The 12,555-nt window shown below is 33.9% G+C and overlaps 1 protein-coding gene across 1 annotated transcript; it reads left to right on the forward strand.

Moving 5' to 3' along the window:
• The first annotated feature begins 254 nt into the window (after nt 1-254).
• On the forward strand, nt 255-2,462 carry LOC137820974 (Pentatricopeptide repeat (PPR) superfamily protein). The gene is made up of 2 exons (XM_068625337.2): nt 255-2,020; nt 2,259-2,462. The coding sequence occupies exon 1, from the start codon at nt 403-405 to the stop codon at nt 1,993-1,995; it is 1,593 nt and encodes a 530-aa protein (XP_068481438.1). The 5' UTR covers nt 255-402; the 3' UTR covers nt 1,996-2,020; nt 2,259-2,462.
• The last annotated feature ends 10,093 nt before the right edge of the window (nt 2,463-12,555 follow it).

Here is a 12,555-nt window from a genome sequence, read left to right on the forward strand (position 1 = left end):
AAAGTTTGCATATAAATAAATTTTCAGATCAACTTTCAAGTTTTTATACGTTTGATTCAATTAATTATTTTAGAAGGAAAATCAAATCATATATGAATAAAAAATAATAAACGTAATTAATCCAGAAAATTGATCTGCTTGAAAACAAAACAGCGAACTCATTTAAAAAAATCAATTAATCAAACGCTTTGTTTAGTAAAGTGATTATATTTGATTGCGTTAATTTTGTTTTAAAATATGAACTGTGCATAACCTAGCCCAATGTGGCCATTGTGTTGGCCCTTGGTCCACAACTATTTTCTTCTTCTCTGGCCGATTCGGCCCCATTACCAATAACGTCGTAGTGACTCTCAATACTCACCGGAGGGCACGAACGGCGCAGCAGCGTCACTCAACCCATCAATGGCTTTGATCAAATCATGCGCACGCTTGCGCCACTCTCTTTCACCGCTCCTTCCCCGCACTTTCAACCAACACTGTTCTTCGGATTCACTTCCCGAACCTCTTCTCCAACCCGATCCAAATGACACATGTCAAACTCCAAACCTATCCCCCGAGGAAACCACCTTAGCCGACAAACTCCACGCCGCCATCAAAGATCACCACCGCAGAAACCCCTCACCAAACCCTAACGCCGCTCCCCCCACTCCCAACCTTGCCATCCCCGACCTCTCCCTTGACTTCTCCGCGCTCTCCGCCGCTCAAACACTCTCCCCCGCCGTCGCCCGCCGCGTCATCGAGAAATGCGGCGCTGTCCGCCACGGCATCCCCTTATTCCAATCCCTCGCGTTCTTCAATTGGGCTACCTCACTTGACGGATTTCCCCCCTCGCCGGAGCCCTACGACGAGATGCTCGACCTCGCCGGAAAGCTGAGACATTTCGACCTCGCGTGGCACGTCATCGACCTCATGAAGACTCGCGGCGTCGAAATCAGCGTTCACACGTTCTCCGCTCTCGTCCGCCGCTACGTGAGGGCCGGATTAGCTGCGGAGGCGGTGCACGCTTTTAACCGTATGGAGGACTACGGCTGCACCCCCGATAAGGTTGCGTTTTCAATTGTGATTAGTAGCTTGTGTAAAAAAAGAAGGGCAAATGAGGCTCAATCGTTTTTTGAGAGTCTCAAGCATAAGTTTGAGCCTGATGTTTTAGTATACACTAGTTTGGTTTATGGGTGGTGTCGTGCTGGTAACATATCTAAGGCTGAAGAGGTGTTTAGTGATATGAAGATGGCTGGGATTAAGCCTAATGTTTATACTTACAGCATTGTGATTGATTCGTTGTGCCGATGCGGGCAAATTACGCGTGCTCATGATGTTTTCGCCGAGATGATCGATTCAGGGTGTGATCCTAATGCTGTTACTTTCAATAGTTTGATGCGGGTTCATGTGAAGGCTGGGAGGACTGAGAAGGTATTGCAGGTTCACAATCAGATGAAGAGGCTTGGTTGTCCTGCAGATACCATCAGCTACAATTTCATCATTGAGAGTCATTGTAGGGATGAGAATCTTGATGAGGCTGTGAAGATTCTCAATTTGATGGTCAAGAAAGGGGTTGCTCCTAATGCATCCACTTTCAATTGTGTTTTTGGATGCATAGCTAAATTGCATGATGTGAATGGTGCGCACAGGATGTATGCTAGAATGAAGGAGCTGAAGTGCCAGCCCAATACGTTGACTTATAATATATTGATGAGGATGTTTGCTGAGTCGAAATCTACTGATATGGTTCTGAAAATGAAGAAGGAAATGGATGAGAATCAGGTTGAACCTAATGTAAACACTTACCGGATTTTGATTTCGATGTTTTGTGAAATGAAGCACTGGAACAATGCTTACAAGTTGGTGAAGGAAATGGTTGAAGAAAAATGCCTAAGACCGAATCTGTCCGTTTATGAAACTGTTCTGGAGCTGCTCAGAAACGCTGGACAGTTGAAAAAGCATGAAGAATTGGTGGATAAGATGGTTGCGAGGGGATTCGTCACTCGCCCTTTGTAGAACTTGCTTCATCCTTCACATTTAGGTGAGTATTTAAACATCCAAATATGAACACAGAACGAGGGTTTTTCCATTTACCCCAAAAAGAAGTGAAGTGTGCCTTATTCTTTTAATTTAGGTGCCCTAGTCTCTATTGCTATTTTATGTATCCTACTACAGAATGGTGGTTTAGCTGATTGAGATATTGGATGGAGTATTTTTTTAAAAAAAATTGATAAACGTGATGGCCGTGATTTATCATTTGGTTTGTGGCTGAAATTTAGGTGTCCATGAGGGAAATGGCACAAATGTGATTTGAAGCATTTTGATAAAAGCTGAGCCTAATTGATAAATGCTGTTCTTGAATCTGTGAAGAGAACTCAATTGAGTACTTGTTCTCCAATTGCTAGTTTGTCACATCTGTGAGGTATGAAAGCCAATATGCGACATTCATAAATGATCAATGAATATCTGAGGTTTCAAATTTCTTTCCTGACTCATTGTTTATATATATATATATATATATATATATATATATATATATATATATATATATATATAATCCAAGTAGGATTTATGGATTCAATATCAAAATTTAATATTCAATTCAATGAATCATGGTTTGATTGAATTGAATTGGATTGAATTGACTTTTATTTAAATTATATAAAAAATTCGAACCATTTGGATTCATAATAAGTACTTGTATATGAGAAGTAAAAAAGGGATACCTGTACCTGAGAACCAAAAAAGTGTAAATTGTTCTGTTAGTTTTCTTACTATTTTAAAGGTTCAATTTTGATGACATTGTCAATTTGATATCTTGATGAAAAATACTGATAGAGCTTTATATTCAATTGCAAAAATCAGAAGTTATCTATGCTAATGTGACTTTTTACTGTAGTGTCACGTCATTCGTTGAATATTTGATGTTGATGAATAGATTAAAACCCCATAACTGAACAATGAAACCAACGATAATACGAGAGGTAAAACAACAATTAGGACTATTAAAACTTATCTTCATTTCATAGTTTTCATGACATTCCGCAAAGATTAAATATGTTCTACGTTCATGCAAATATAAAAGTTCTGTTTCTGGCATCTATATTTTTTTTGCAGTTTTATGATGTGCTCAAAATTTGCCATCAACTGTTTTGGTTCTTGACGAGATGACAAAGACTAAAAAAATAAATTGTTATATATTTTTATAACATAATTGCATGAATTAAAAAAAAGAATGCATTTACATTATTTACAAGAAAAGAACTATTTTATATAATCCTTATGTTCTTAAAAAAAATATTTTCATATACCAGAAAATTTGTGCTGGTTTTTTTTTTTACTTTTTGTCTTTTTTTTTTATAATAGTTTTCATGTTAGGTATCACTATGCAACTTGACATCTAAAAAATATTGAGGGATTAGATAGAAATTCATATGCTAACAAAAACGATATATAGGTAGACTATAATATTCATAAAAAAATTTAAGAGAAGATTATATGGAAACCTATTATACCAATAAAATAGTTTTCTATGAATAAATATTAAATTAGTCAACTTATTAGTACATGCATTTCCTTCACGAAAAATATGAGTAACCTTAAACCTGATCTTTCCACAGTAATTAAGACAAGTATTCAATCGATTACGAAGTATCCAAGGAACATTAGTCCTAGTAGTAAAATGAGGAATATCTTGTCCTCCCTAACCATGATATAATTAAAAAAATGAGGCATATGCTGTAAAGACAAGGGAATATTCCAATCACAACCTGTCCAAAACTGAGAGACGGTAGCCGGAATGCTAACACCATCAGATAACCCTGCAATATTTGCTAAAGAAGTAGTAGAACACCATTTATCATTCCAGAATTTAATAAAACTACTCGTACCAATAGTCCAAGAAGTATAATCAAGTATGGTAGAATAAAACTGCTTAATTCCAGACCAAAGAGATGAGGATCTATAAATCATTCTAAACTCGTATTTTGATTTAAAAACTCTAGCTTTTAGGATAAAAGACCAAGGCCTGTTGGTCCTTCTTGGAGAGAAGTAGGGAATACTTTACACCACAGTGCTTTGTTGGTTGTGTACAAGGTCATATGTGTTTTAAACACATCCAGGTGCTCTTCCGAATGAGTAGAACCATCATAAGGTTTAATGGTTAACCCTTTGCACATTGGAGGGACTGGAGTATCGATTATCTCATCTGTGAATGGGTGCCCTCTCAGATCTTCTTCTCCGGTCGGGGCAAGATTGTTTCAAGAACTTTAGTGAGTTTGGAAAGTATGGGGATGGGTGATCTGATAGATTTGGCGGCAGGGCTCTAGACTGATGGGTTGTAGGATGTGGTGTTCGGGATTCTTCTTCCCTTTCGGGACCTTTGATTTGTTGTAATAGGTTTTAATTCTGCTCCTTCAAAAGGAACATTTCTTCCTCTTGTCGGCGTCGATCCACTTCATTTTTCAGTTGATCGACGATATTTTTCTGTCGTAACTCCTCCATTAGTGCTTGGAGGGCCTGGATTAGGGTCATTTGTTCTTCCGCCATCCGGTCGCTGTTAGTGTTATTCCTTGTTTATACCATTGTTGTTCAGGAGTTGCTGTAGAAGATGGTTTTATCTCGGCCCCATGGTGGGGGCCAATTGTACCTATGTGGACAATGATGGGCTTAGACAGTACCTGTAACCTGCTATAGAATTGTTGAGGTGTCAGTGATCTTCGTGCCTCCTTCCTCCAATGTTGACGCTCGATCGACCGAGGGGAGTACCTGCGATTGCACTCTGACGCTCAAGTTAGTACTCTGTTTAAGGTGTGTTCTAGTGAGATGTAAAAATGTACCTTACTCCTTTTTCGAGAACCCTATTTATAGTATTGTTTTGCGTACTTTTTGTCCTTTATGGACCGGAGATCAGTTGTCAACTAATATGCAGTGATTCCTTAATCTTAGGGAAGTGTATAATCTATTTTATCCGTTATATATTGGAGATATTTCCCGAATATTTTGGGATGTGCATGGACTCATTCAATGCTAGTGATAATTGCTAATGATAATATTTATTTATTGTATTCGTTATGTTATATGTTATTTTACTCGGACGGTCGGTCACTAAGGCTAGCTCGTCCGGTACCGACCGGTACAGAAAAAAGCATCAAAACCATGAGGACCAAAAGCACTATTACCATTAAGATTAAAAATAGCAGTTTTGATTTCCAAAAAATTAGGACATTTAATCAACAATATATTCTCCTCAGAGAAAACTAGCTCAAGAATATAAGAACCAATAAAATCCTCCATAGTACTTGTATCTGGAACATTAAAAATAGACTCAGTATAAAGATTTTTATAAAAGTCCAAAAATAAGATCCTCAATGAGTTTAGGATCCTCAGTAACCTCATTATCAATCCGTAGATGATGAATCCCACTAGAATTATTTCTCCTTTTGACCACAACATGGAAAAAAGTTGTATTTCGATGTCCCTCTTTGAACCATAACATTTTAGTCCTTTCTTTCCAAAACAAATATTAACAGTGAAGAGCATGATCAAACTCCTCCTTAACAATCTTTTCTTGACAAAGAAGCCCATCAATTTTAGACAAACTAGAAGTCTCTAAGTTTTGTTGAATACTAAGGAGTAGACCCTGCTTAAGAAGAACTACATTGTGAGCATTACCATAAGAATTTTTATTCTAGTCTCGGAGTTCAATTTTCAACCTTTTTAACTTATGTTGTGAAATAAACATATAACAATCAACAACCTTATTAGCCCAAGAATCAGCTTCAGACATGAAGTGTCCTAAAGCTACATAGAAAAGAAACAAAAATTGTTAACCTTCCTCAAAGAATTACTACCAAGACTAGCAAGAATATGAGAATGATCAGAACAATTTTTAACAACAACCTGATAAGTACAAGAATCTTATTCATCCAGACACATTCCATAAAGCCCTATCCATTCTTCTATGAATTCTATGCAACCCTCTCCTTCCATTACACTAAGTTTAACAAGATTTAATAAAAGGCATACAAGAAAGATCTTAGTATTAATCCAATCAAGAAATTCATTACAAAAAACCTAATTAGGAGTCACCACCTTTTACAGTCATTCGCCTAGAACACAACATTAAAATCTCCCATAATATACCAAGGCCCTATGAAGGAACTAAGATCCTTCCACAAAAATCGTCTAGCCAAGTATGTGTTAGCACCATAAACACCTGCAAAGCTAAAACATTTATCATGCAGAAGGCATGTTATAGAAATAAATTGATCATTGACCAAGAAATTTTGGACAAGATTAGGAACCGACACAAACACCAAAGCTTAGCAGCTTTATTAACAATAGAAGACGTAGCCACCAAATGCATATTAACAGATTTGAAAAGGATGTCGAAAACATTAGTGTACGACATCATGAGTTCAACAAGAAAAACTAAGAGGGGTTTATGTAATTTATGTAAACTAATCAACATCTCCACAATTTTGTAGTTTTCCAGTCCTCTAACATTTCAGAAATATGAAGAGACCTTCATTGCAACATTGTAGAGAGAACTGCCTTAGCAGTTTTTTTGGATTTTCCAGTTCCCTTAGGTGATCTCCCTGGTTTTCTTTTAGTGTAAACTATTTCCTCCCTAATATCATTGGCATCCTCCTCCATCTCGTTAGAATCAACCCAAAATTTTGAAACAACATTTATAGTTTTTTGTGTTGTTTGTTCTCCTTCACTTGGTCTTCCTTTATTGTATTTAGTTAAAGGTGTTATCGATCTTCTCTTCTTAGTTATAGTCTTCTCTTCTCAGTTCTGTGGGATGGGTATCTATAAAAGATTTTGACATCCAAATTAATAATGATTTATTTAAGTGAGTTATTAATGTTGAGGTTACTTACTTCGTGCTTATTCATTGAGTACCTATTTATACTTATTTTTTATGGAGTTGGTGGGAAATCATAGAAGGGAAAACTTTTATTTTTTTATGGTAAAAAATTCATTTATACCTGTTCTTTCACAAGAAAAAAAAGGAAAAAACCCGGGATTGGTTGAATTTTAAATATTCCAATTTACTAATAGAATACGAAGACTTACGTCACATTTTGAATTGCACCTAAAAGACTATGAACAATATTAGAATTTTTATGATATTGTATATTTCCTTCTTACCCATGTGATATAATATTTATTAAACTTATTTTATAAAGCTCGTATTTTCCGAGACCAATAAATCAAAATAGATGTGAATCGGTTATTCGTGCAAAAGGAACTCACAGTCACATGTTAAGCCAAGAGGTAGTTACGTTTATAAAAAACTACGCTTAGATATTACATTTATAAAAGAGTTATGATATATTGACACCGTCTGATAGTAACACACTTCTGACGTTGTAGATGTGGCAATGACGTGACAAATTCAAAATAGGGTAGTAACGCGAATGAGCAGTGAGGCGTGAACGTTAAAATAGGGTAAAACGAATATATTACATCGATTCTTTGTAACAACCGATGTAATATATTAATTTTTTTTTACTCAGAACATATTACATCGGTTAAACCATATAACGAGTGTAATATATGACCCATATTCAAAAGCTTTTAGAATTTTTTTTCATGAAAAGTGGGAGGCCATAAACGTTACAAAAGTAACCACTTACAGGCACATGGGTAACCAGTTTTGTGTGTACGAGTATATGTGGAAGAACCTGTGGCTGGGTAACCAGCTTTGATAGGGTGGGTGTCCAGTTCTGCCATGGGTGTAATGTATGACCCATATTGCACAGGTTAAACCATCTAACCGGTGTAATATATGACCCTTATGAAAAATGAATTTTGAATTTTTTTCATGAAGAGTGGGTGGCCATAAACGTCACATAAGTAACCACTTACAGACACACGGGTAGCCAGTTTTGCATGTGCCAGTACAGGTGGAGGAACTTGTGGCTGGGTAACCAGCTCTGGTAGGGTGGGTATCCAGTTCTGCCATGGGTGTAATATATGACAACTTTTTGAATTTTTTTCATCAAGAGTGGGTGGTCATAAACGTCACAGAAGTAACCACTTACAAGCACACAGGTAACCAGTTTTGCGTGTACCAGAACTTGTGGTTGGGTAACCAGCTCTGGTAGGGTGACTGTAATATATGGCTCATATTACACTGGTTAAGCCATCTAACCAGTGTAATATACGACCCATATTACACCGGTTAAGCCATCTAACCAGTGTAATATACGACCCATATTACACCGGTTAAGCCATCTAACCGGTGTAATATATGTGCTTCTCGCTGCTTCTTTCTCCCTCCCTCTGATGAGGTCACTGTTTCATCCCTTTCGTTAGATCTTCCCTTTCGTTTGAAACTCTCTCGCTTTCGCTTCCGCACCCGCACTCAAACGCTGAACTCTTAAACTTTTACAAAACTATCATATCACTCCCATCAAAATTACAAAAAACCTCACTGCCACATCCTCACCCAATATTACGTATTCGATGTCAAGTCTATGTTAGTTGACAGAGGGGTTAACAAAACATTTTTCTTTATAAAAACTTACACTTTTCTTTATAAAAACCTAAACTTACTTAATGGTGAACAGCAAATGAGGTGATGAATGACCATCAAAATAATTTAAAATGGAAAGCCACTTTATTTTAGAGAGATTTGGTATGGCACAATGATCAATCCTCATTGGAATCAGTCGAATCGTCATGCTCACGAATCCGGAACCTGTTGAATGAACAATAAATCGCAATTTATACAACAAAGTTAGATTTTAGAAGCGATTTTTTACCTTCAGAAACCATGCAAGTCTCAAATTGGATAGCGAATTTTGTGTGGTAGGTAATGCATTAATCTTTGCCAGATCAATTTGAGAAGTTATGACTTCCCTTTCAACGTCTGCCGTCAAAAACAATCAACGGCGCGTAGCTCTTTATGACCTAGAAATCCATCATGCGGCAATCAAATAATATTTTCTACACACTTTTTTTCTTCCAAAATATTATTTGTTAATCTCTTTACTCACTGTTGCAGAGTGTAGAGTTCCACGAACAAACAAAGTGGAAACCCATCTCTCGCACGTGTTGATTTACGCGGATGTGCACGTGCTCAATTAGCTGTTTCATCACTGTATAGTGAATTTGACGATCGAACATTATAGTTCAGTATTGTGACGCAGCAACGGCCACATTCCAAAATGAGATATGCTCAATTATTGATATGTAAACACACTCGAAAATAATTTGAATAAAGTAATAAGACAGAGACATTTTTCTTTTTATAAAAGCAAGAGGGAGACTACACAGTTTAATTTGTTTGTTTTGATTGGACTTTAGTTACAAAGTAAAATTCAAGGTTCAGTAAAAATAAAAAGTAATTATTTCATACCAAATTAATACTTATAAAACACTTAATGAAGAATCTAATTAACGCAGTCAAAAGAAAAGAATATAATCTTTTCCGATGAAAATATCTTTCTATTTAACACTTTTAGTTATTATTTTATTATTAATATATTTATTTCATGAATATTAAAAAAAATCCATTGCAATAATATATTTGTGTGTGTAAATAATACACCAAACAACTTGTTAACCTTAATTGAAGATTTTAAAAGTGTTTCAAACAATGAGAACCCATTATTAAAAAATCCGATGTGAAATTTCTTCTAAAATCCACGTTTATGTAGTGACTCTAGTTGTCTTATTTTACAAAAAACCTTGGTCTTCTTTTATTTAAAATTTCAAAACCACGTGCCCCCGTTCAATGATTTAGGTCAAAACTTAACAAGTCGTAAATGGACCACATCAAGGGCGCAAACGACCCCAACAAATTTATTGCAGATATTAAAAAATATAATAGTTGTAATGTTAATTCTTTGTACCTACAATAAGTGAAAAGATAAGTAAAGAATGTTTTAGTTTTGTTTTTTTTTTTATATAAAAGGTTTCATGTATAGTATTACTATGTAACTTGACATCTTAACTAAGCTGACACTCCAAATAACAACAATCATTTGTCATCACATGAAAAAAAATATTATTAACAAAAAAAGAAAAAGAAAGAAAATACAAAATAAAATAAAATAAGGAGATTAGATCAAAATCCATATGTTAACAAAAATAATACATACGTAATATATACCTATGCATAAAAAAACTATAAGAATAGACTGATGAAAGCCTATTTACCAATGAAATGAGTATTTATAAATAAATCATATGTTAGCCAGTTTATCTGCACATACATTCCCTTCACGAAAAAATATGAGTAACCCTAAACTTTATTTTCCCATAGTAATTAAGACAAGTGTTTCACCGATCACGAAGTATCCACTAGTCCTAGTAGTAAATGCACCACTAACCAAGGAAAAATCACATTCAAGTCATACATTAGTAAGACTCATCTTTTGAGCTTCTTCGTAAGATATTTAACATCATAAAACTCATCAACCAAAACGTCTGAACGTCAATAAACGCAGAAAAATCACCAATAAACTCCTCCATGCTCCCGCGGAAAATACCTCCACAAGTAGCAAGATCAGGGTAACCCCTAGTCATACCATCAGTGTTAATTTTAACCCAGCTTGGTGAAGGAAACTCTCATTTCATAGGAAGATGATGAAAAATTTTACCATTACGAATATTAATACCAAAAAACTTAGTCGCGTTGAAATCCAACATATCATTTTTTATTAAATTTTTAATGACTGAAATAGTCCGAGAAACAACAACCTTATCCTGAAATCTAGTATAATTCATCATATGTCATATCATCCAAATAGAAAAAGTGATCACAACAAGCTTAATTAATTTAACAAAAGGACTAGTATCACTCTTAATAAAATAAAATAAAAACATCATTATTAGAATTAATAAAAATCTATCAAATCCAACTCCAAATATGTAAAGAAAAAAAATGTTTTAGTATGATATAATTATATATTTTTTAAATTGAGCACAAATCTTATACAAAATCTATTTATTTTAAAACATACGAAGTATAATTCATGTTTTTCTTACAATTTAAAAAAAAAAAACTCTTATAATTAATTTAACATTTTTATTATAAATAAAATAAAAGTGATACTAACCAACACATTATTTTATTGATTAAAATTATTGTAAAGTATAAAATTAGTAGAAAAATACGTTAAATAACATGTGGATCAACAAATTTTTACGATTTATAATAAATTTTAATTGATAAAAATAATATACTATTAAAAAGATACTCCTATGTTTATTGTATTTCTCGTTTCTTATTTCAAAAAAAAAAAAGCGATTACAGCAAGTCTATGTGTTAGACGAAGAAAATGACACTAAATCAGCTGCAAGTTGTTTCACACTACCTACTTGGTGACCCAAAGAATCTCCCCATGCCACCGCACCTTTTTTTTTATAACAAGGGTTGAATAAATTTGGTTACTCGTTCTACAATTAGATATGTTACGTTGGTTTAAGAAGTATTCTTATTTAATCCTATAAATATATATAAGTATATATAACTTTTTAGTTTTCTAAATTAGGAACATTATTTCTTTCTCCTCCAATTAAAAGGTTTTTTATTTAACTTTTTAATTTTACAAAATAGTATTTTTAGTCTCTAGAGTTAAACTATACTAGTGCATTGATAAAATGGTAATGGATTACTAATATCATTTATCAGGTTGATTTAAGTGATTGACATCATATTTTGGAAGTTAATTAAATACTTAAATATATTTTTAGTCATATATCTCAAGATATTGTTCTTTTAGCCTTTTAATTGAAAAATTTTAAATTTTATTTTTTATTATACAAAATATTATTTTTAGTCTTCAATATGTTATAGAATTCTAATATAAAAAGACAATAATTCTAACATTGTTGTACCACACCTCATGACACTTTTTCACCATACTCATTATGGTCGCAATGTCACAAAAAAGTGAAATAGAATCATCAATAGCAAGTATCAAGTAAAACTCCTTCAACTTATTCTAAATGAGTGTTGTCCCTTTTCGTTGAAAATGTTGATTGAGAGGGAAAATTAAGAAATGAAAATCACTCCTTACCAAAAATCAAGTTATTTCAACTATGACTAAAATAACATCTTTCTAAATAACATGACAGTTAATAAACTTTATAGGTAATATCAACATTACTTACCTTACTTACCTCGTCAAACCTCAATTACTAAAAACATGTTTAATTATTTGATAAAATTTCAACAATATATATCACTTAATTAAATCTACACTTGTAAATATTGAGTTGACCATCAATAACACATTGTCTATTTCTAGGAATTAAAAATAATATTTTTGCAAAATTTAATTCCTATAAAATAAAAAATTTAATTAAAAAATTATCCTCAGTTTGGGGTTATAAAAACATACTTATGTGACTTACGTTTCTTAGCCTAAACAAACAGCTGTTTTTTATTTGCCGAGTCACATTACTGGTTTTGTTTGACCAAACCCTTTCTCAGTTACCCACCTTTCTTGACACAATCAATCATTAATAAACTAATAAAAAAAGAGTAATAAGAAGTTCCACCCTTATCCTTCGTCAACAATTCAAGGTAGTATATAAATAGAGTCCATGGAT

Source organism: Phaseolus vulgaris, chromosome 9 (assembly GCF_051622355.1).
Source record: "Phaseolus vulgaris cultivar YP4 chromosome 9, ASM5162235v1, whole genome shotgun sequence".
Lineage (NCBI taxonomy): Eukaryota > Viridiplantae > Streptophyta > Magnoliopsida > Fabales > Fabaceae > Phaseolus > Phaseolus vulgaris.

What these genes read in the sequence shown, in the direction of transcription:
- LOC137820974 (XM_068625337.2), top strand. Translation starts at nt 403, where the DNA reads ATGGCTTTGATCAAATCATGCGCACGCTTGCGCCACTCTCTTTCACCG.